We start from the raw sequence: 21,918 nt of genomic DNA on the forward strand, positions 1-21,918 counted from the left end.
AAACGTTGTTAGAAATCTCGGTATTCTACTAAAAATGTTATTGGTTAATCCGGTTCAAAATATGTTCTAGATCAGAAGTGGGCAAGAAAATTTCCTCAGGGGCCACATTTTATTCAGTGTGTGTGTCGTGAGGGGCCGTCAAGCAAAAGAAAATATAGGAGTGAAAACTAAATTATTTGATTGTACTTTTTTAAACCTATAATGTACTTAAAATTCTAGTAGATCTAGTAGAAGAACTTACATTTCGCCGATCCTTTCTGCTGATGGTTCCTGAACACGGTTCAGGACCAGAGGAGAGAAATCCTTCCAGGCTGTTGCTCCTAAACCTTGGAACTTTGGAATTCTGTGTTTGATGATCTACTGACTCCTTCAGGAAACATCTTAAGACACTTTTATTCTTGCAGGCTTTTACTTGATTCTCTGAGACTTCTATGTTGTTCTCAGTATTATCTTGACCTTTTAAGTATATATTTTATTGAATATTGTTTTGATTGTTAAAGCGCTTTCTGACCCTGGTCTGGAAAAGCGCTCTATAAATATAAATTACTTATTAACTTACTTCTCATTTTAATTCACTGAATCTATTTTTAGGGGCAATAAATAGAATCTCAACAATGGAGGACAAATGTCCTAAAAAAACAACATTATAGTCATATTTATAGACTACTTATGAGTAAAAGTAATAATTTAAAAAATGACATTTTAATTCCACATAAATACAGTTAAGGATATTCAAAGAAAAAACATTTCACTTCATAATTAAAGGCAGTTTTAGTTCGCTACACAAATGGAACAAATAGAAAAAAACACAACTTATTATCTTTTACAAATTTGTCAGTAATAATTAATCAAGAAAAAATATGACGCAGGTTCATTCATCTATGTTTTATTTTTGTGTATTAGCATTTGAATACTGGGTGTGAAGGAGATTAGCTCTTGTACATTCTTTAAAATGAGAATTGAATTGATTCAAGTATTTAAAAACACAATCCTTTCCTTGACCACTTCTTCTATTAACTGCTACAAAAAAATACTGCATGGGAAACTGGGGGAAATCTCCAGCATGGCTTGGGTCTGCCCGAGGTTTCCCTCATTTTCCCTCACAAGAAAACTTCCTTCTGTTGCCTTTATCTAAGTGTCGCTGTAAATGCTAGTATCTTGTGATAGACTCAATAAAGAACTTTGCCTTTCTTTGCTCAAGTCAGCTCATCTGAGGTGTATTTGTTTTGGTTCTTTATTGAGTAACGAGCCTTCAAAACATGGGTTTAAAATCCTATCACAGGGGCAAAAAGTTTAGATACAACTAAAGTAATGGGCTGAAAAAAAAAATTCAGTTTAAAGTATTTTTGGTAACTTGGTTACTTTAGTTAAACCATAGTGAATAAAACACATTTATAATATATCATACAACATAGTACTATAAGGATTAAAATTATACGTTATTTTTGCCAAGATCTAAATCTCTACTTTAAGGAGTGAATTATCAAACGACCTCTGGCCTTTGTTCAGTTGTTAAAAGTCTGACTCAAGTCATGTATTTGCCCTTTTATTTGGAATCAAATTAAACTTTAACTACTGATATTTCGTCATTCATTTGACGAGAAGCTACAACAAAAGTTTTGAACTGTAAGTGTTTGTCAACGGTAAATATTTGTTGTGAAATGATCTTATACTATCCAATAAATTTGTTCCGTTAGCTCTGAAAGTAAGAACCAGAATTTTAAAGTTGATCCTGAAAGAAACTGGCAGCCAGTGAAGAGATTTAAGGATCGGAGAAATGTGAGTTCTTCTACTAGAGCAGGTCAGAATTCTCATGGGAGTTGCCGGCTGTGAATCTTTTGAATCAAGAAATGCAGGTACGGATTAAACAAAAAAGTATATTTTAAATTACATGTTGAATGTTAGTAAGTTAGACAGAACATTTTATCAGGGAAAATTAATAGTGTTTTGTATTTTTATAGAAACTAAATCATGAGTTATATTAAACATTTGTCCAGGTCGGTTCTCTCAGGGTCGGACAGTTGTTCATGATTGAAACGAAAATCTCATCTCATGTTTGTTAAGGAGCGTTCCTTAAACTTGGTCTGGATTTTTCATAGTAATACAGTCATATGTTTTAGGAAAAAACATAATGTACTATTTGGTTTATTAGTCTAAGATATGAGAAGAAGCTCAGCTTCATGGAAGTGAAGAAGGTTCCTTAGATATTATGCTCAGATGTCTCCTGAACTGGACTCCAGCTCGTCCAACTGGGTGGAGGCTCTGGGCTCAGACCCATGACATGCTTGACGGATCACGTCTCATTTCTGTCTTGGAAACTTTTTCACATCGGTTCTGTATGAAGTAACAAGTGTGGAGAACCGTCACGCTTCTAAAGATCAGAGAAAGTCTTCACACACGCACACACTATTACGGAGAAAGCTGTGGTGGCCTTCAGACTTTTTGGTTAATTTAATCCAACTTTGCCCCCCATTATGCTTGAAATAAATCCATCTTATATTCTCAATACGCTCAACATCAACGTCAAAGAAGACGAGCACAACTGGGAGTTAAACTCCAACAAATCAAAGATAAGAGCAGAAAGACACAAATCTGACTAAACCAGATCTTCTACTTTTGGATGGTTTTGACTTTTACAAATCCTTCCCAAAGAAAACTTTTCAGACCATCTATATCAGGGGTCCCCAACGTTTTTTCTCTGCAGCGATAATTCTGACCTGCTCTAGTAGAAGAACTCTATACTATATTCTTTCTTTAGCTTGACGGCCCCTCACGACACACGCTGAACAATATGGAAATTTACTTAGCCCACTTAGTCATTCTACTACTACTCAGTCAAAACTGAAACTATGATTATTGCGCCGGATGATAAAGTTCCAGGGTTGAGTCAGTACTCGGGTGACTAAGGCCAGTCTGTCAAACTGAGCCTGAGAAACCTGGGTGTTGTATTTGACAAAGACATGTCTCTAGTTCAACACTGAAGAAAACTGAACAGAAACCGTTTCAACTGAGAACAATCTCTAAATCGTGTCACAACACGATCTGGAGCTTATAATCCATGCATTTGTGTCTTCTTGTTTAGACTATTGCAACAGTTTGCTTTCATGTCCTAACAAGAAGGAGCTGTCTTGCCTGCAGTTCATACAAAACTCTGCAGCGAGAATTCTGACCCGCTCTAGTAGAAGAACTCACATTTCTCCGATCCTTAAAACTCTTCACTGGCTGCCAGTTTCTTTCAGGATCATTTTAAAATTCTGGTTCTTACTTTCAGATCTATTCATGGTCAGACCTTCCATCAGTGATCTGATCCAGCCTTACACCCCAGCTCGGGCTCTGAGGTCTGTGGATCAGAGTCTACTGATGGTTCCTGAACAAACTTCCGGACCAGTGGAGAGAAATCATTCCAGACTGTTGCTCCTCAGCTTTGGAACTATCTTCCTCTGTATTTGATGATCTACTGACTTTTTCAATAACATTTGCCTAATGGATAGATAGAGAGTATATATTTTAACCGTGTATTGTTTTTGATTGTTCAAGCGCTTTGTGACCCTGGTCTAGAAAGGCGCTTTACAAATAAAGTTCACTTACTTACTTACAAATCCTTATTCCTAATGTGTGGCGCGGTAACAAATGCCTCATGGACCATCTAGATCAGTGGTCCCCAACCCCCCGGGCCGCGGACCGGTACCGGTCCGTGGATCAATTGGTACCGGGCCGCACAAGAAATAATTAATAATTTCCGTTTTATTTATTATCAGAGTATGAACGATCTTTTATTTTGAAAAATGACCGGATTCGCTCGTTTGCATCCCGGTCACTTGTGCGCCAAATTTTAACCCACAGGCTAGCAAAATGAGTAAGAAACAGACGTCTTTGGATATTTTTTTTGCGAAAGGGAAAAGGCCTAGTGAAGAGACAGAAGAAGAGCCTACGAGTTCAAAGAAAAAGACCAGGTAAACAAACCAGGTGAATCTAGCATATCTGTGCAAGAAGATGATCAACTGCTGGAGATCGCAAATGACGGCGGCCTTAAAATGATGTTCGAGACAACAACTCTGCCGGTGTTCTGGATTAAAGTCATGGCAGAATACCCTGAGATCGCCACCACCGCACTGAAAACACTGTTGCCATTTCCGACATCCTATCTGTGTGAAGCGGGGCTTTCTGCAGTGACCGCAACCAAAACAAAACAACGCGCCGCACCAACACCCCCCCCCCCCCCGGGCCGCGGTAAAATTTGCCAAGCGTTGACCGGTCCGCGGTGATAAAAAGGTTGGGCACCACTGATCTAGATGACTTCCTTCTGCTGTAAATGCCAAGCTCTTTGCGCAAAACTTTTGTCTTCTGGTGTCTGCCACCGAGGATATGAAATCACCGATAACCACATCCTGACAACAACAAGCAAATATCGTGCTTCATTTCACAGAGTTGACACATGATTTGAAACACTTTAAAAAGCAGGATTATGCTGTTGTTGACAGTTGATCATCAGATACTTTATCATGAAAAAGTATTATTCACCTTGTCTTCTGTGTCAGAGATGTATATCTGCAAGAATCTGGTGATACGATGCGTATCACGATACGGGCTGACGATGTATTGCAGTATATTGTGATACTGTAGGAACAAGAATATCTTTGTAGTATTGTCGAGTACTTGACTCTGGTGTTGCAGAATTTACAGACCACATGACTCTTGACGAAGTCGTAACTGCTTCCATTTGTTTTCAAACCAAAATATTTACAAACATTAGCTTTAAAAGCTGCTGGAGTGAACTGTATCCTCATGTCCTCAGTTGTTGAGGGGATCTCGGAGGGTTTTTATTGTTCCTTTAGTGGTGGAGAACATAATGACTGCTGCCATCTAGTGACCCAACGTTTAATTGCAACACAAAAATGAACATATGTTGTGATTATTTTAAAATAAAAAACCTAATAGTAGAAGTGTTAGGAGCAAGAATCCAGCGATACACTACTTGTCACAATACAGGGTCAACGATATGATATATAGTAACACTGTAGTAACAAGTATATATTTGTAGTATTGTCGAGTACTTGACTCTGGTGTTGCAGAATTTACAGACCACATGACTCTTGACGAAGTCGTAACTGCTTTCATTTGTTTTGAAACAGGTATATTGCAGAATTTAATGACTGCTGCCATCTAGCGGAAGTTTATTCGAAAAACAAATATGAAAAACGCACAAATATTTACAACTTAATTGAACTATAACCCATTGAAGACTTAAAAAAGTAATTTGTAAGGACAAAGAGTACATTCTTAAAAAGAAAAAAAAAAGTATAATTTGCTGTTAAATACAGATACAGTAGCATGAAAAACATGCTACGAGTCTGTCGCATTAGGGAAACGATGTATTGCAATATATTGTGATACTGTAGTAACGAGGATATATTTGTAGTATTGTTGAGTACTTGACTCTGGTGTACGCTCGTGAAAAACATACTGCAATATTTTAGTGTATGGATTTTCTTTAGCATATAGCATATGGTTTTCTGTCCGTTAAACACTTCCTGGTTCCTCTCAGAGTCTCCAATTAGTTTAGGACACTGGATCATTTTTATTTGTGTGTTTATGTTATTTGTGTTTATGAGTGTTTATGTCTTTGTCCCTCGTGAAGCACTGGCAGCTCTGGTGTGTGTACTCCAACTCTGTTCTTAAATAGCTTCAATTGTCCTGCCTTCGCCTCCGAAGTATCCAGTGAAACTGCTTCGTAACGTCTTTGTCGTTTGACCTTTTGCTGAAATCGTGCTCACGACGGGATGGATTCTGTGCCCACAGTGTGGATGTGATGGCGGAGCTCCCGTCCGGTTTGTTGGAAGCCTGCCTCGTGGTCGGAGCCCCGAGCGATAAACTCAAGGAAACGTGCCAGGTATGATCTGGAATCACCACTTTAGAAACCAATCATCTGGTTAATGAAGCGTGTGGTAATGGTTTAAGTATATCCATGAATCAAAGGTAATGTTTTTTTTTAATAGCAGCTCAACCATCAGAGCCAATCGACCGAACTTCCTTTTTTGGAAGCCGAGGTGCTTCAGGTCCACATCCCGCCTTTCGTGTCCAAGGAGACCAACGCCAGTCATGCCATCGGTCCGGCCTTCAGCCGCGTACAGAGGCGGAGAAGCTTCATCAAGAAGGTTTGTTACGTTTGTTGTTTCTTTTTTCTCTAAATACCGTAATTCTGCAAACGGAACTACTTGTTTAATCCTATAGTAGCAGGCCGCAGTTAGGGAAGGGTGATCGAGAGCTGTGATTGGTTGGCTGGGCGGCAAAGCATTATCAGTGTTGAGCAGTTCACCGTTACTTATAGGGTCTTAAATATTGATGTAAAAAAGTATTTTTTAAATTAAGTTGCCTTTTTATAAGAAGTCTTAAAGTCGTTATTAGAAATTGAACTGAAACCGTTAAGATTTTTTTTAATTGAAGTAAAACATTTTCTAGTCTTTTTTTAATGCAAGTGAAAAAGGGATTTGAAGCATTTTTTTAATTCAAGTAAAAACATTTTTGAATCTTTTTCTTTTACTGAGCTGAAATTTTAAAAATGGTCTTTTGTGCTTTAGATTGAAATGGAAAAAACTTTTGGAGCAAGTAAAAGCGGTTTGGAAGACTTTTGGAAGTAATTTTTCTTCTTCTCTTCTTTTTTTAATGCAAGGGAAAAAAGAATTTTCTTCTATTTTTTTATAGAAGTTAAAACAATTTTGGAATCTTTTTTCTATTAAAATGACACAATTTGGTCTTTTGTTCTTAAGATTGAAGTGAAAACATTTTTAAACCTTTTTTTCTATGGAAGTGAAAACTGTTTTTAAGTTGTTAGTATGAAAATTATTTTTAATGGATCCACAGATCAGAGCCAAAATAATAAAGATTCTTGTCACTGTTGTCAAAATTGATCGAGCGATGATTGGCTGGCTGGGCGGCAAAGCATTATAGGAGCTGATCAGTTACTGAGAGTGTTGTCGAGAGGTATGCTACCTCTTATGCAATGTTAAGTAAAAATCAATTTGTCAATTTAAACAAATCAAAATAAACTAGTTGCCTATTTCCTGGTTTAGTTTATTGCTTCGGTTATCAGTACATAACCCCGGCTGTATATACGAGGGACCACTTTCTTTGCTCCTTAATCGGTGAGTAGAATAATCCACCAACTTTACTTCACACGCTCACATTTGACTGACATAACAGATACTATTCACTGCCAGTGAAGGTGTGTCGTTCAAGGGAATCCCGAAGAAACCAGATCTGCAGCTTCAGCAAATGACTTTCAGCCTCGACAGCCTCGTCGAGTGACTCGTAGATTTAAGTGTTTAATCGTCGCTGGAATTTATGATCTGCAGAAGAGGCGCGATCGCTCCACCACAGACTCTCTTAAGAACGGAGAGACGAAGCCTGAAGCCTCCTCGGCAGCAGAAGATCTCAGCGTTCCCAAGGATCTGGACCTCATCGCTTTACCTCAGCTTTGTTTCCCTGGTAAGAGCTGGACAATCATCAGTATTTACCGTATTTATCTGAATATAAGGTGCATTTAAAATCTTTTTATTTACTCAAAAGTCCACAGTGCACCATATAATCTGTGACCAATGATCAATCTGGTTGTACTTATTGACCTGGAAATGATTCTATGTTGTACACAGCGCTCAAAAACCTGTCAAAATATTTTAGTACAACTATGTTAAGATAACAAGCGACACCCAACCGTAGTATTACTCGCTCATCCTCTTATTATTATTATGATTATGATTATGATTATGATTATTATTATTATTATTATTATAAGGCTTCCTATTATTATTCTGTGAGTGTCTCCAGCATTACTCCACTAAGATCTGTTGCACAGCGAATCTCTATATATTACTCTGCAAGACTTCATAGTATTACTCCTCAAGAACCCATAGTATTATTCTGCGAGGCTCTGCAGCACAACAAGGGTCTGAAGTATTATTCCGCAAGCCTCCTTAGTATTATTCTGCCAGGCTCTGTGGTAATATTCCATTAGACTCCCTATTATTATTCTTTGAGGCTCCCTAGTATTATTTTGTGGGGCTCTGTAGTATTACTTTCTAGGCTCTTTGGTAATATTCTGTGACGCTACGTAGTATTACTCCTTGTGGCCCCGATAGTAATATTCTGCCAGGCTCAGTCTGTAGTATTATTCCGCCTGGTTCCTTAATATTCATTCTGCCAGGCCCTGTAGTAATATTCCGTGAGGCTACGTAGTATTACACCCTGAGGCTACGTAGTATTACTCCTCGTGTCTCTGCAGTAATATTCCTCTAGGCTCCCTAGTATTATTCCGCAGGGCTCTGTAGTCATATTATGTGAGGCTACATAGTATTACTCCTTGAGGCTCCCAAGTATTATTTCGCGAAGCTCCCTAGTAATATTCTGCGACGCTACGTAGTACTACACCTTGAGACTACGTAGTTTTAGTCCTTGTTGCCCTTGTATTCATTTTCCGCCTGGCTCCTCAGTATTATTCTGCCAGGCTCTGTAGTAATATTCTGCGACGTTGTGTAGTATTACTCTTTGAGGCTACGTAGCATTACTCCTCCTGGCTCTGCTGTAATATTACACCGGGCTCCCTAGTATTATTCCGCAAGGCTCCCTAGTATTATTCAGTTAGGCTTTGTAGAATTATTCTGCCAGGCTCTCTAGTATTTCTCTGCCAGGCTCTGTAGTATTACTCTGCCAGACTCTGTAGTATTACTCTGCCAGGCTCTGCCACACAGCTTTTTTTTCATAGTAAAACTGAGTTACAATGTTTCTGTGCTTCAACATAATGTTATGCTGTGTGATGTCCAATCTCGGTCAGGGGGTCTTCAGTTGGCCAAGGAGCAGAGAGAGGACAGTTATCACTTCCTGGTCTTCACCGACCTGTTTGGGAACCGAACCCATGGAGTCGTGGCTCATTACTACAGATCGGTACAGGTGAGGGTGACGTGTAGTGATGTGTCGACGAGGCTTCATGAAACAGTGTCTTTACTTTGATTGACCACTAGATGTCACTCTCAGTTTGAAAATGATGTTTTTGTTCTTTTTATTGAAGTGAAAAAGGTTTTGATGCACTTTTTTCATTTAGTGAGACATTTTAAATGTCTTCAAGGTTTTCTTTTACTTTTTTTTACGGTGAAAACCCGATTTGAAGTATTTTTTAAAACAATTAAAAAAAAAAAAGGCTTTTTTATTGTGGTTTGAAAAAGTTGTTAAGTTTCTGTTGTTATTTTTTTAAGAAGTGAAAGTTGTTTTTTATCAAAGTGTAAAAAAGTATTGACGTCTTTTTTGGGGGGAGGGGGATACTTTTGAATATGTATGTATTCATACAAGTATTTTTTTCACAGAAGAAAAAAAAAGTTTTGAATCATCTTTTTTATTGGAGTGAAAATTACTTAAAAGTAAAAACGTTTAAAGTCATTTTTTATTATTGAAATAAAAAAGGTTTTGAAGTTTTTTTTCAAGTGAAACATTTTCAAGTTTTTTCTTTTTTAAGTGAAAACTGCTTGGAAGTCTTTTTTGTTCAAGTAAAACATTTTAAAAGTGTTTTTTGTTTTGAATTGAATTGGAAAAGTTTCAAAATGATACAAAATTATAAAGCAGAAAGTGACATCTAGTGGTGTTTCAAAGTAAAGCCACTGCATCGTGATACATCATCTGTTGTGATGTCCATGTGACGCCTCGTTCATTGACTGTTTACTTTGTCTTTCAGACGTTCCACGAAGTCTCCGCTCACAACGGAGGCAAATACAACCCGTCCAAGTGTCGACTGTTCGCTCCATATGCCGTGTGTGTGATCTCCAAGTTCCCGTACTACAACGCCCTGAGAGACTGTTTGTCATGGTAACAGTTTTTCCTTTTGTTCTCGCTGACCCTGGTTCACTCTCGCCCTGCATTCTTTCTTTTCCTTCAAGTCTTCTCGTCCAGTTACGACCTGCCAGACAAGTGGAGGAGACCATTAAAGAGTTTTCGGCCAAGTTGTCCCTCGTCCCTTTACCGCCGCCTGGACAACTGCACGTGGTTAGAAACCTGTTCTTGTTATCATGATTTTTATTTACTCAAAATTATACATGTATTAAACTATCAGCTTCTTGACCCTTGTGTTGTCTCTGGGTCAAGGTGACCCGAAGGCCCCGAATACAAATGTGTTTGTATTGTCCCTTGTGTTCTTTCTGGGTTGAAGAAACCGGAGGGCCCGAAAACAAATGTGTTTGTGGTATCCCTTGTGTTCTTTCTGGGTCGAGGAGATCCGAAGGCCCGAAAACAAATGTTTTTGTGGTATCCCTTGTGTTGTCTCTGGGTCAAGCGGACCCGAAGGCCTGAAAACAAATGTGTTTTGTTGTATCCTGTTGTCTCTGAGTTTTGGTCTTCGTGTCACCTTGACCCAGACACAACACAAGGGATACCTCAAACACGTTTGTATTCGGGTTCTTTGAGTCCCCTTTACCCTGAAATAATACAAAGGTAAATTAATGTGCATGTTTTTGGATTATTTTCTTGTATATATTCTACTCATACTTACACATAGTATGTATTTTCTTTATTCACTTTTATACACATCAGACCCTTTTCTCTTACTTTACTTTTTCTATTGGTATTTTAATATATATATTTTTAAATGTTAAATGTTTTTAGATGCACTAAAAAACATAAGTAATGTGTGAAATGATTCTGTCTCACAATTATTTTTTTTAAATTGTATTTAATTACATTTTATTGATAGTGATACAAAGTGCAAATAAAAAGAACAAAGTGCAAAGAGATAAAGTGCATAAAAAAGAGATAAAGTGCATAGATTGAAGGAAATAACACAGACATAAAAGGATACAAACGTTGATTTTACTTGTTTTTTCTCTTTAAGCAAACCAAATACTCAAATGAAATACACCTAAGAAACTACATTTTAAAATGTAAATGTGTTATTTGTTCCTCCATATTGTGTAGGCTTTTTATTTGTGGTTTTTCTATTACTTTTTTTTTTACACATGTATTCATGTAAAACAATGAAACTTCATTGATGTCGTCACTCACAGTCCTGTCATTGTCTCCAGTGCTTCAGCCTCCGTCCACTGCAGATCGTCCTTCCGTCCAGAGAAGATCAAGACAGTCCTGTGATCGACATCGACCTGCATCTTCCCTTCCTGTGTTTCAGCCACAAAGCTCTTTTACAGGTAAATATTCTTGTCAAACTCTATATATGTATCTTTATATAATATATACTGAATATATCTTTACATTGAGAGAAAATGTATGTTTATACATATATAAGAATAAAAATGAACATGAATTAATGCAAAAGATAAATTAAAAGAATATATATATTTTGTGTTACTGTGAAATTCTAAATATATATTTATTTTTATAATTTATTATATTTATATATTTTTTTAATTTAGTTTTGACCAATCTGTGTCGGATAATGTGGCCAAAAAGGAACTGAAAATTCGTAAAACTGATTGCTCATGGTTTTTATTGAGCAAAAGAGTCGATACATATTAAAGTCATTTATATAGAAGGCCCCAAAAACAAATGTGTTTGTGGTATCCCTTGTGTTGTCTCTGGGTCAGGGTGACCCGAAGGCCCAAAAACAAATGTGCGACACAATTTTTTGACCCACATAAATGTTAAATTTATGATTATATAGGTCTGTAAAAAAGTTAAATCCAACTGGTATCATATAGTTTTTTTCTATTTCAAGGATGATTGACAAGTTATTGAAGAGGCAACAAATATACAGTTAATTTTGTTCGGCCCCAGATTGTGTTTCACATTTTGGCTCAGATTAAGGGAAACAAGTTTTTCTTTGTGTAACCCATGAGATAAGATAAACCTTTATTCGTCACACAATTGGGGAGAATCTTGTTGTCAGTGGAACCGTAAAAAACCTGTTTAGGTCTGAGGAAGTCATGGGAAATTCTGCGGAGTCTGAAAACCATCCGTCACACGCGTGTTTCTTCAGATCCTGTCAGGACTTCTTCAAGAACAGCGACTGGTTTTCTTCTCCTCAGACTGGGCCAGACTCACGCTGGTCGCAGAGAGTATTTTGCTTTACCTGCAGGTCAGTGTTTTATTATCAAAACGACAGCATTTTCTTCTGGTTTTAAATATTCTACAATTCGTTTTTTTAATTTTTTATCTGGTTCAGCCGCTGAACTGGCAGCAGCCTTATGTTCCTGTGCTGTCGAGAGGAATGCTGGACTTCCTGATGGCGCCCACAGCCTTCCTGATGGGCTGTCACATCAGTCACTTTGAGGAAGTCGTGGCCGTGAGTACAGACCTTCAAATATTGATCTTTTTTAGCACATTTATCCAGAGAACTGTGTCTCCTTTAATGCTCAACATATTCAATAGCACAGGAAAAAATAAAACGCAAAGGGCCATAGCTACATAAATACTACAAACCAAATCTAATAAATATATATATATATATAACATATATAAAAAATTAAATAATATGTTGTCCATAAGTGTATTTTTGACTAACTGTAACATGGAATGATCCAAAAAGAGACACAATATAATATAAATCTGCCTTTTTATTGAATTTTTCTTTTTTATTAAATACCAACATATTTATTTATTTATTTTTGGATGTTTCCAGATACATTTTTCGATCTAACACACGTCGGTCAACCTCGAGTCATTTTTTTACGGAAGCCTGGAGCTGCCAACATAAAAATAAAAAATACAAAAGAAATACAAAAGAAATTATACAAAAAAAAATACAAACCCCCCCTCAACTATTACATTATTACATGATACTAAAGTATTACGTTATTACATGATACAAAACTATCATGTAATAACGTTAAACTTCAGTATCATGTTAAAATATAGTTATAACATGAATAGTTGGGTATCATGTAATAACCTAATTTTTGTTGTTTTTTTAAGTTGTTTTTTTTAGGTAAGTAGTAGTATTTAAAAAAAAATGTTATGTTGGCAGCTCCATGCTTCCGTGATTTTATGTGACAAAAAATCAAAGCAGATACATTTTCATGTCAGTGTTTAAGATAAGGTTATGTTTATGTTAACACTCATACAGAAACTTCCAAACTAATTATGTTATGTTAAACTGGTGATAAACAGAAAGGAATGTGTAAAAGTGGAGGAAGATGGAGATCATTAAGGTGAAATAAGTTTAAAATGAAAAGACAATATCAAAATCAGACTTTAAAGTAATACACGTTATGTTCGACCCTCAACTTGCTAAGGCTGCTGGGATGTTTTGTTTTGAGTAAAGCGTTCTTTTGTCCCACGTTACATAAGTTGATACAACAGTTTTATCTTGTAACGGCCGCTGTTGTCTTCAGGAAACAGAAGACCTCATTCTGGTGAACGTTGACGACGGAGCGGTGATGTCATCGTCCTACGAAAGTGTTGATCTTCCTGCTGTTCCGGCGTCTGCTGCCGAGTGTCTTGTCTCAAGGTGACGCGTTTACTCTCATATATACCAGCGTTCTGCACTCAAATCGTGTACACAATACTTTTTAACTAATAACTACAAATTCTCTATAATGTTTTCTGACCGAAATAATTTTTATTACATCAACAACTGTTACTTTTACTACTAGTTTAAAATGTCAACAATGCTAAGATTCATACACGCAGGAATGAACATGCTAAGCTACTTCAACCAACTGCTATATCAAGATATTATCATTTCATTCATCAAACAAAGATGAGCTACATGTTTTAACAAGACTAAAATGAACATTAAGTGCTTTAAATGAAATAAAAGGGGTTTCACAGACTTCAAACAAATATATCAACACATGTAGCATGCTAGGCTAACACTGTCGCTAAATTACCTTCTTCTTCCTTTTCAGTCTTAATTCACCGAAAGTCATTGAAGCACATGCTTTTATCTGTAAATATATCTGTAACGCATGCAGTAACTTTGTCGTGCTCAATATCAGTAGATATTTCATCAAATACATAAAGATCCTTGAGTATTTTCCAGGCTATACAGAAGTACACATTTGCTCAGTTGTATTTCATTCCTTAGGGTCTCTTGCTTGACTAATTTGTATGGAAGCAAACTTAATTTTAAACAAATTATAATGCATGTTGTTGTACTGAGTACTATACATCCATATTACCATATTTATTTTTGTAATGTCTGACACTACTGCGTTACAACAAAAAATAAAGCCATAACTTAACTTTAGGTCACTTTTGGCCATAGGGGTGTGTATTGGCAAGAATCTGGCGATAAAAAACGTATCATGATACAGCAGCAACGATACTATATATGGTGATACTGTAGTAACAAGGATATATGTGTAGTATTGTCTAGTACTTGACTCTGGTTTTGCAGAATTTACCGACCACATGACTCTTGACGAAGTCGCTTTCATTTGTTTTGAAACTAAAATATGTCCAAACATCAGCTTTAAAAGCTGCTGTAGTCGACTGTATCCTCTCGTCCTCAGTCATCGCCGGGATCGCAGAGGGTTTTTATTGTTTCTATAGCTGTGGAGGACGTAATGACTGCTGCCATCTAGTGGCTGGACGTTTAATTGCCACAAAAATATGATCAAATGCTGTGATTTTATTTGTCAAGAAACAAAACCTTAACAGTAGAAATGTTGGGAGCAAGAATCCAGCAATACACTATGTTTCACGATACAGGGTCAATGATACAATATATAATGATACTGTAGTAACAAGGATATCCCAGATCCCAGCGATGACTGAGGACGAGGGGATACAGTCGACTATAGCCACTTCGAACCTGAGAAGGGTTAATTGCAACACAAACATTAATAAATGCCGTATGTATTGAATTGTTAATAAAAAACAGTTACACACTTTATTGAAATAAATACCAGAATATGATTTTAAAGCCCCACAAGAAACAACGATACAGTATCTTGAAAAAAACATCGCTATATATATTACTATTACTATGTTTATGCTACTATAGTATACTTTATCAGCTTCTAACTACAGGAGACGTTACTGAAGTGATCACTGCCAAAAACAATTTGAATTATTTTGATTTATTCTCCTGTTACTTTGTGGGAAACAGAGCCGAGAGTCTCCAGTGTCACTACGACCTGGAGTCGTGTCATCTGGGCGCCGGTACTGATGTGAACGTCCTGAGGAGTCACCGCAGAGACTGGCAGACCCGACTCAACCGTCAGATCAAAAACATCCTCCTGGAGCTTCTGGTCAACATCTTCGGGTGCGATTCTCTTCCTTATACTAATAAAAAACATCAATTTAATGTTATTTAATCCTCTCTGTGACAGAGACGTCCAAGACTTCCTCAACTACGAACACAGAGTCTTCAACAGCGAGGAGTTCTTGAGGACGAGGGAGCCTCAGGAGCAGATCTTCTACAAGAAGGTCAACAAAAACTCCCGGACGGACTTCCCTACAAGACACACGAGCTTCTATCGCTTCTCTTTGTCGTCGGCAGGTGTTGGAGACGCATATCTTCCACTCGTTCCTGCGCGACAGGCTGAACAGGAAGCAGGACGGCTTCAGCCGCATGGAGCAGAACACTCGCCACCATCTGCACAAGTGAGCGACATCATCGTGGCTGGAAACATATGCATAACTTTGCATCACAAGATGACGGTTCAAGGGGCTTCTTTGTTGCCCTGGCGGGGCCCGGTGTGGAAGTAATGCACAAGAATGCAGGACCAACGTGTTTCACGGCGACAGTCCGGAGGTTTTGAACTCTGTCAATCATGAGGCACAGGAAGGAGTTTGTATGAAGGTCATGAAGTGTTCATATGTCGTTGGATAGGAACAGTAACTGCTAGAATAAAAGGCTAACATTTGGTGTCCAGGTTTTGTGAACAAAGTCAAATCCAAGGTTGTCTTAGTGAGAAAAATGTTTTTCTTTGTTTCCATACAGAACTTTGTTTTGTTTGTCTTTTTTTCTTCCACTCAAGACATTAGCATTAGCATTGTTAGCATTTTCTTTTAATGGATGCTAATCTTCTATCTTTTGTTTTATCTATTTATAGTCATTTAAAACAAGGATGACAAACCTAGTTTGCACTGTAGACTGGTTTAATGTTGCCGTTGTATTACTTCAGATCAAAACAACAAAAAATCACAACCTTGGAAACCAAATGCTAATTCTATAAAAATACATCTCACCATAATGCTGAATCGGCAGTAGAGCTGCGTATTTGCAAGAGTCTAGTGACGAAGACAATACGATATATAGTGATACTGTAGCAACAAGGATATATTTGTAGTATTGTTGAGTACTTGACTCTGGTGTCGTGATAGTGTAGTAACAAGGATGTATTTGTAGTATTGTTGAGTACTTGACTCTGGTGTTGTGATAGTGTAGTAACAAGGATGTATTTGTAGTATTGTTGAGTACTTGACTCTGGTGTCGTGATAGTGTAGTAACAAGGATGTATTTGTAGTATTGTCGAGTACTTGACTCTGGTGTCGTGATAGTGTAGTAAAAAGGATGTATTTGTAGTATTGTCCAGTACTTGACTCTGGTGTCGTGATAGTGTAGTAAAAAGGATGTATTTGTAGTATTGTCGAGTACTTGACTCTGGTGTCGTGATAGTGTAGTAAAAAGGATGTATTTGTAGTATTGTCAAGTACTTGACTCTGGTGTTGTGAGAGTGTAGTAACAAAGATATATTTGTAGTATTGTCGAGTACTTGACTCTGGTGTCGTGATAGTGTAGTAAAAAGGATGTATTTGTAGTATTGTCCAGTACTTGACTCTGGTGTTGTAGTATTTTCAGACCACATGACTCTTGACGAAGTCGTAACTGCTTTCATTTGTTTTGAAACCAAAATATGTCCAAACATCAGCTTTAAAACTGCTGGAGTCGACTGTATCCTCTCGTCCTCAGTCATCCACGCGGGATTTCATTCTTTCCTTTTATATAATCACTGCTACCAGTAGTGGCTGGAAGTTTAATCGCAACATGAAAATGAACAAACTAAAATATTTGCATGTTATTGAATATAAATAAATAAAAATAATTTTATTTTAAATCAAATAAAGTAAAATTTGAGAGGCAAAAAATACCAACACATTGATATAGTATCGCGATGTATCGATATTTTCCTTCACCCTAGGATTGGTTTCTTTGCTACCAGATGATCTCATGTTGAGTTTATGTTTGACTTATTTTCCCTACTTCACTTGTTTTTAAAAAAATAAACTTAACTAAAAATAACTTCTTGACATGTCAAGAGTCACAGGCTTATACAACTTTGGGAAAAATCCTGCCTTTTTTCCAAAATAAAACACCTTTCAGACTGTTGTAGTCAATACAACTGAAATTAAATAACTTACTTTCTTGTCATTTTTGTAAATAGGTAATATTTTTTAATTAAGAACTGTATTCCAAGGAAGTAAAATACACACAAAAAAAAAGTTACAATAATAATAATAATGACCATAATAACCTTTCAAACTGGCGTCAAAAAATACAAAAACAAACAAAAGTAAAAACATGATTCATTTAAAAATGACACGCTACATAAGGAACAGCTCAAAACTTTAATATAATAAAAACAAAATTCTGAGAGGTATTGAAATGAACAGAAAACGATAGAATAAAACATATGTAAAATATATTTAATATATATTTTAATATATAAATATATATAAAATTTAGGCACAGACACAAAAATTGAAACTTGTTTATAACCTTTTTAATTTATTTCAGATTTATTTTAAATAATTATTTATTTATATATTAGATATTCTGCTTATTTGTGTCATACTAATTTTCAAGAGACGTTTATTTATTTTAATGTAATTCTAGTCCATTGTTCTTCTACATTTTTATGCCTCTTTCTTCCCTTGTATGTGAGTTTTTAACCTAGTTTTTAACCAGGACTCCACTCGTTCCAGGAACCGCGCGATGACGGATCTGAGCCGACGACCCGCCATGACGGACCTGTTCAGGAACGGCTACAGCAGCTACACCAGCCCCAACAGCCGACTCAGCAAGAAGCTGGGGGCCAGCATGCCCAACCTGGAGGTGTCCGGCCACGACGTGTCGCCCACCATCAGCTCCGCCAGACCCGCCTCCCTCAAGAAGATGACCCCCGATATCGGTCGGTTCCCCTCGTTGTTGTCGTCGTCGCTGCTCTGGGACAGAAGGTGTTGATTAGGTTTTTGTTTTTTTTCAGGGTTGAAGTTCCCTCAGAAACCGGTGGTGGTCTTCCGTCTCCCGGAGTTCCCTCCTCCTCTGGCGTACCACTACGTCCAGAACTATTATTCAGACATGGTTGCATCTCTGGCCAGAGCCATTAACCTGACGTCCACTGAAGAGTCCGCTCTTCTAGCCAGGTGAGATCTCGCCATCAGTGACATCGGAATATATGCTTGAGTTTAATTTGAGTTTTCGTATTTAAATGTTGTTGTTTTCAAACGTTTAATTATTTTTTTTTTTGAAGATTTCAATTCAATAATATCTATTTTGAAAGGTTGTCAATTGGATTAGAAAATTTTATATATTTGAAATTATTGTTTTTACACGTAGAATTTGATAATTGAGTCCACTGCATCCTCTCGTCCTCAGTCATCGCCTCTGGATCTCACGGGATTTCATTCTTTCTTTCTTACGTGATGAACAAATGCATTAAATATTTGCATGTTATTGTAAATTAAAAAAATATATATATATATATATTTTGAAAGCAAAAATGCCAACGTATATGAAATAGTATAGTTTAATTTCAATAATTAATATTTTTCTTCTAAATTTAGCAACTTGTAGTCTTAGAAATTAAACACAAAATCTTGGTGTTATAGTGCAAATAAGAATTATTTTTATTTTACAAATAAGAGTTTGATATTATAATTCCAATAATTCAATTATGTTATTTTTTTTTAAAATATTTTTTATTTCATACACTTGTTAATTGAAAAGAAAAAAATAGTTGATTGGGCCAACATGGTTTAACTTTTTTACAGATAAAGTTGATATTCTAATTCCAATAATTCAAAACAAATTTTCTCAATTCAATATTATTTATTTATTAGCCTTTAAAATTCAATGTAAAAAAGTGTTCGTATAGCGTCAACGTTTATTTTTTATTTTTTTTAATTTACAAATAAAAACAATGAGATCCAAGCGATGACTAAGGACGAGAGGATACAGTGGACACCAGCAGTTTTTAAAGCTTGTAAGTTTGTACATAATGTATTTTCAATTTTCTAATTCCAAAATTCCAAAATATTTTTTCTACTCGTATACATTTACATTTGCCAACTTTTTAGATGAATTTAGTTTGTTTTTTTTTAATTATTGGAATTAGAAAATCAAATCCAATGTGTAAAAACAATAATTCATTTTGAAAATGTTGGAATATTTTTATTAAATTATATTCAACAACTTCAACCTTTTCAATACAAAACCTGATAAATTCAATGATTTATTTTTAAATAACAACATTTCACTGAAAAAAAAGTTAAGTTTCAACATTTTAAATGTTAACCTAACCTATAAATTGAAGTTTTTTCGTGTTTTTTTTTTTTTTAAGGTATCATTACCTGCGGGGTCTGGTCAACACCGTGTCCAACAAGCGTCTGGACGCACTGGAGGACTTCCAGAGTCTCTACAGGACCGACTCTGAAATCTTTCCCTCCCAGATGGTGAAGTCACTGGTGGACTCTCTGACCGAGAGTGAGCGGATACAGGTGAGAGTGTGACGCAGGTGTGTCTTCTTCAACCAGAGATGTTAACCTTGTCATCCTGACCATGAAAGGCTGGTAAACACACGGACCTGAAGCGACTCATCAGTCGGGTCAAGAGGGACCAGGAGCGAGAGCGATTGCAGCCCGGTCTCGATAAGCTGGACGGCGCCGTGAAGCGGTTCCAGCTGCCCAAGAAGGTCCTGCAGCTCGAGGACTTCGTGACGTGTGTCCAGGAGTCTGGGATCGTCAAAGACCAGGGAACCATCCAGCGACTGTTTGATGCTCTCACTGTTGGTATGTTGGGGCGAGTGTTGGTTCCGACTGTGTTTACTCGCTTATTGATCATTGATTTGTTTGACAAACAATTTTTAACTGTAATCAAACTATTTTTAACTATAATCAAACATTTTTTCAACTATAATCAAACGATTTTCAACTATAATCAAACATTTTTTCAACTATAATCAAACAATTTTCAACTATAATCAAACAATTTTCAACTATAATCAAACAATTTTCAACTAAAATCAAACAATTTTCAACTATAATCAAACCATTTTCAACTATAATCAAACAATTTTCAACTGTAATCAAACAATTTTCAACTATAATCAAACATTTTTTCAACTATAATCAAACAATTTTCAACTATAATCAAACAATTTTCAACTATAATCAAACAATTTTCAACTATAATCAAACCATTTTCAACTGTAATCAAACAATTTTCAACTATAATCAAACATTTTTTCAACTATAATCAAACAATTTTCAACTATAATCAAACAATTTTCAACTATAATCAAACAATTATCAACTAAAATCAAACAATTTTCAACTTTATTCAAACAATTGTCAACTTTATTCAAACGATTTTCAACTATAATCAAACAATTTTCAACTATAATCAAACAATTTTCAAATTTAATCAAACAATTTTCCACTTTAATCAAATAATTTTCAACTTTAATCAAACAATTTTCAACTATAATCAAATAATTTTAACTTCAATCAAATGATTTTTGACTGTTATCAAAATACAGTATATATTTTTTACTTTAATAGAGCAATTTTCAACTTTAATTAAAAAAAAATTCAACTATAATCGAAAAAAATTCAACTATAATCGAAAAATGTTCAACTATAATCGAACAATTATGAACTTAAAACCAAAACAGTAATTTTTTTATTGCCTTTTATTAATTTTGTTGTTATAAATGTTAAATAATGCTGATATTATAAATTTATTTTCAACATCATGAAGGTCATGTGATAATTGTGTAAACATTATGTGTGTCAAGTATTATATTATGTTACTTTAACGTATTTTATTTTACTTCCTCAATGATATGTTGTGAGATTTCTGTGAAACATTGACTCTCCTGGTGAAACATTAACTTACGATTTTCTTCAAGTCTGAGGAAACAAAGGAGGTTCATGTGGAGCCGTCGCTCTGACTCACGGTTCGCACTGAAGCCAAGATCAGCTGTTTCTCTGTCCATCATACGACAAAATAATTCATGATGTGTTTTCTTTTTATAATGATGGACCTCAGAGGTTCTTTAACTGAATGATCCTCATCTTCTGGTGTTTCTCCTGCAGGCCATCAGAAGCAGGTCGGTCCAGAGCTGTTCAAGGACTTCTACACCATCTGGAAAGAGACGGAGACTGAAGCTCAGGAGGTTTGTGTTTCTACAATAAATCATGATTCATGTTAGCATCGTTGACTATAACGTGTTCCTTAAATTATATTTTTATTTATGAATCCAGTGATCAACAAGTTTAAACGGTAATAAAGTTCCAAACTGAGTATTTATTATGATTTTGAAGTGAATTCAGGGATAAGTGAGTCAGCAATAAGTGAAACGGTGATAAGAGGAACAGCGATGAGTGAGTCAGCAATAAGTAAGTTGGCGATAAGTGAGTCAAGATAGTGAGTCAGCAATAAGTAATTCAGAAATAGGTGAGTTGGCGATAAGTGATTCAGGATAAGTGAGTCAGCATGAGTGGGACAGCAACAAGTGAGTCAGCATAAGTGGGACAGCAACAAGTGAGTCAGCATAAGTGGGACAGCAATAAGTGAGTCAGCAATAAGTGAGTCAGCAATAAGTGGGACAGCAATAAGTGAGTCAGCAATAAGTGGGACAGCAATAAGTGAGTCAGCAATAAGTGAGTCAGCAATAAGTGGGACAGCAATAAGTGAGTCAGCAATAAGTGGGACAGCAATAAGTAAGTCAGCAATAAGTGGGACAGCAATAAGTGAGT

The 21,918-nt window shown here is 36.2% G+C and overlaps 1 protein-coding gene across 2 annotated transcripts in view; it reads left to right on the forward strand.

The window, feature by feature from the left end:
- The window catches only part of dennd3a (DENN/MADD domain containing 3a), a 34,848-nt gene that overhangs the window by 2,929 nt on the left and 10,001 nt on the right, over positions 1-21,918 (forward strand). Inside the window, exons 2-19 of one of the 2 annotated variants that reach the window (XM_087786419.1) lie at positions 5,800-5,890; positions 5,997-6,155; positions 7,353-7,485; positions 8,828-8,943; positions 9,719-9,849; positions 9,921-10,026; positions 11,058-11,177; positions 11,966-12,064; positions 12,152-12,271; positions 13,320-13,435; positions 15,041-15,196; positions 15,264-15,360; positions 15,434-15,537; positions 17,863-18,068; positions 18,144-18,303; positions 19,500-19,656; positions 19,725-19,947; positions 21,256-21,335. In XM_087786419.1, the coding sequence (XP_087642545.1) occupies positions 5,810-5,890; positions 5,997-6,155; positions 7,353-7,485; positions 8,828-8,943; positions 9,719-9,849; positions 9,921-10,026; positions 11,058-11,177; positions 11,966-12,064; positions 12,152-12,271; positions 13,320-13,435; positions 15,041-15,196; positions 15,264-15,360; positions 15,434-15,537; positions 17,863-18,068; positions 18,144-18,303; positions 19,500-19,656; positions 19,725-19,947; positions 21,256-21,335 (2,364 nt within the window). In that variant the 5' untranslated portion in view covers positions 5,800-5,809. The remainder of the gene's footprint in view (positions 1-5,799; positions 5,891-5,996; positions 6,156-7,352; positions 7,486-8,827; positions 8,944-9,718; positions 9,850-9,920; positions 10,027-11,057; positions 11,178-11,965; positions 12,065-12,151; positions 12,272-13,319; positions 13,436-15,040; positions 15,197-15,263; positions 15,361-15,433; positions 15,538-17,862; positions 18,069-18,143; positions 18,304-19,499; positions 19,657-19,724; positions 19,948-21,255; positions 21,336-21,918) is intronic. The other variant, XM_087786420.1, reaches the window with a different exon arrangement.

This window comes from Callionymus lyra, chromosome 3 (genome assembly GCF_982586985.1).
Source record: "Callionymus lyra chromosome 3, fCalLyr1.hap1.1, whole genome shotgun sequence".
Taxonomy (NCBI): domain Eukaryota; kingdom Metazoa; phylum Chordata; class Actinopteri; order Syngnathiformes; family Callionymidae; genus Callionymus; species Callionymus lyra.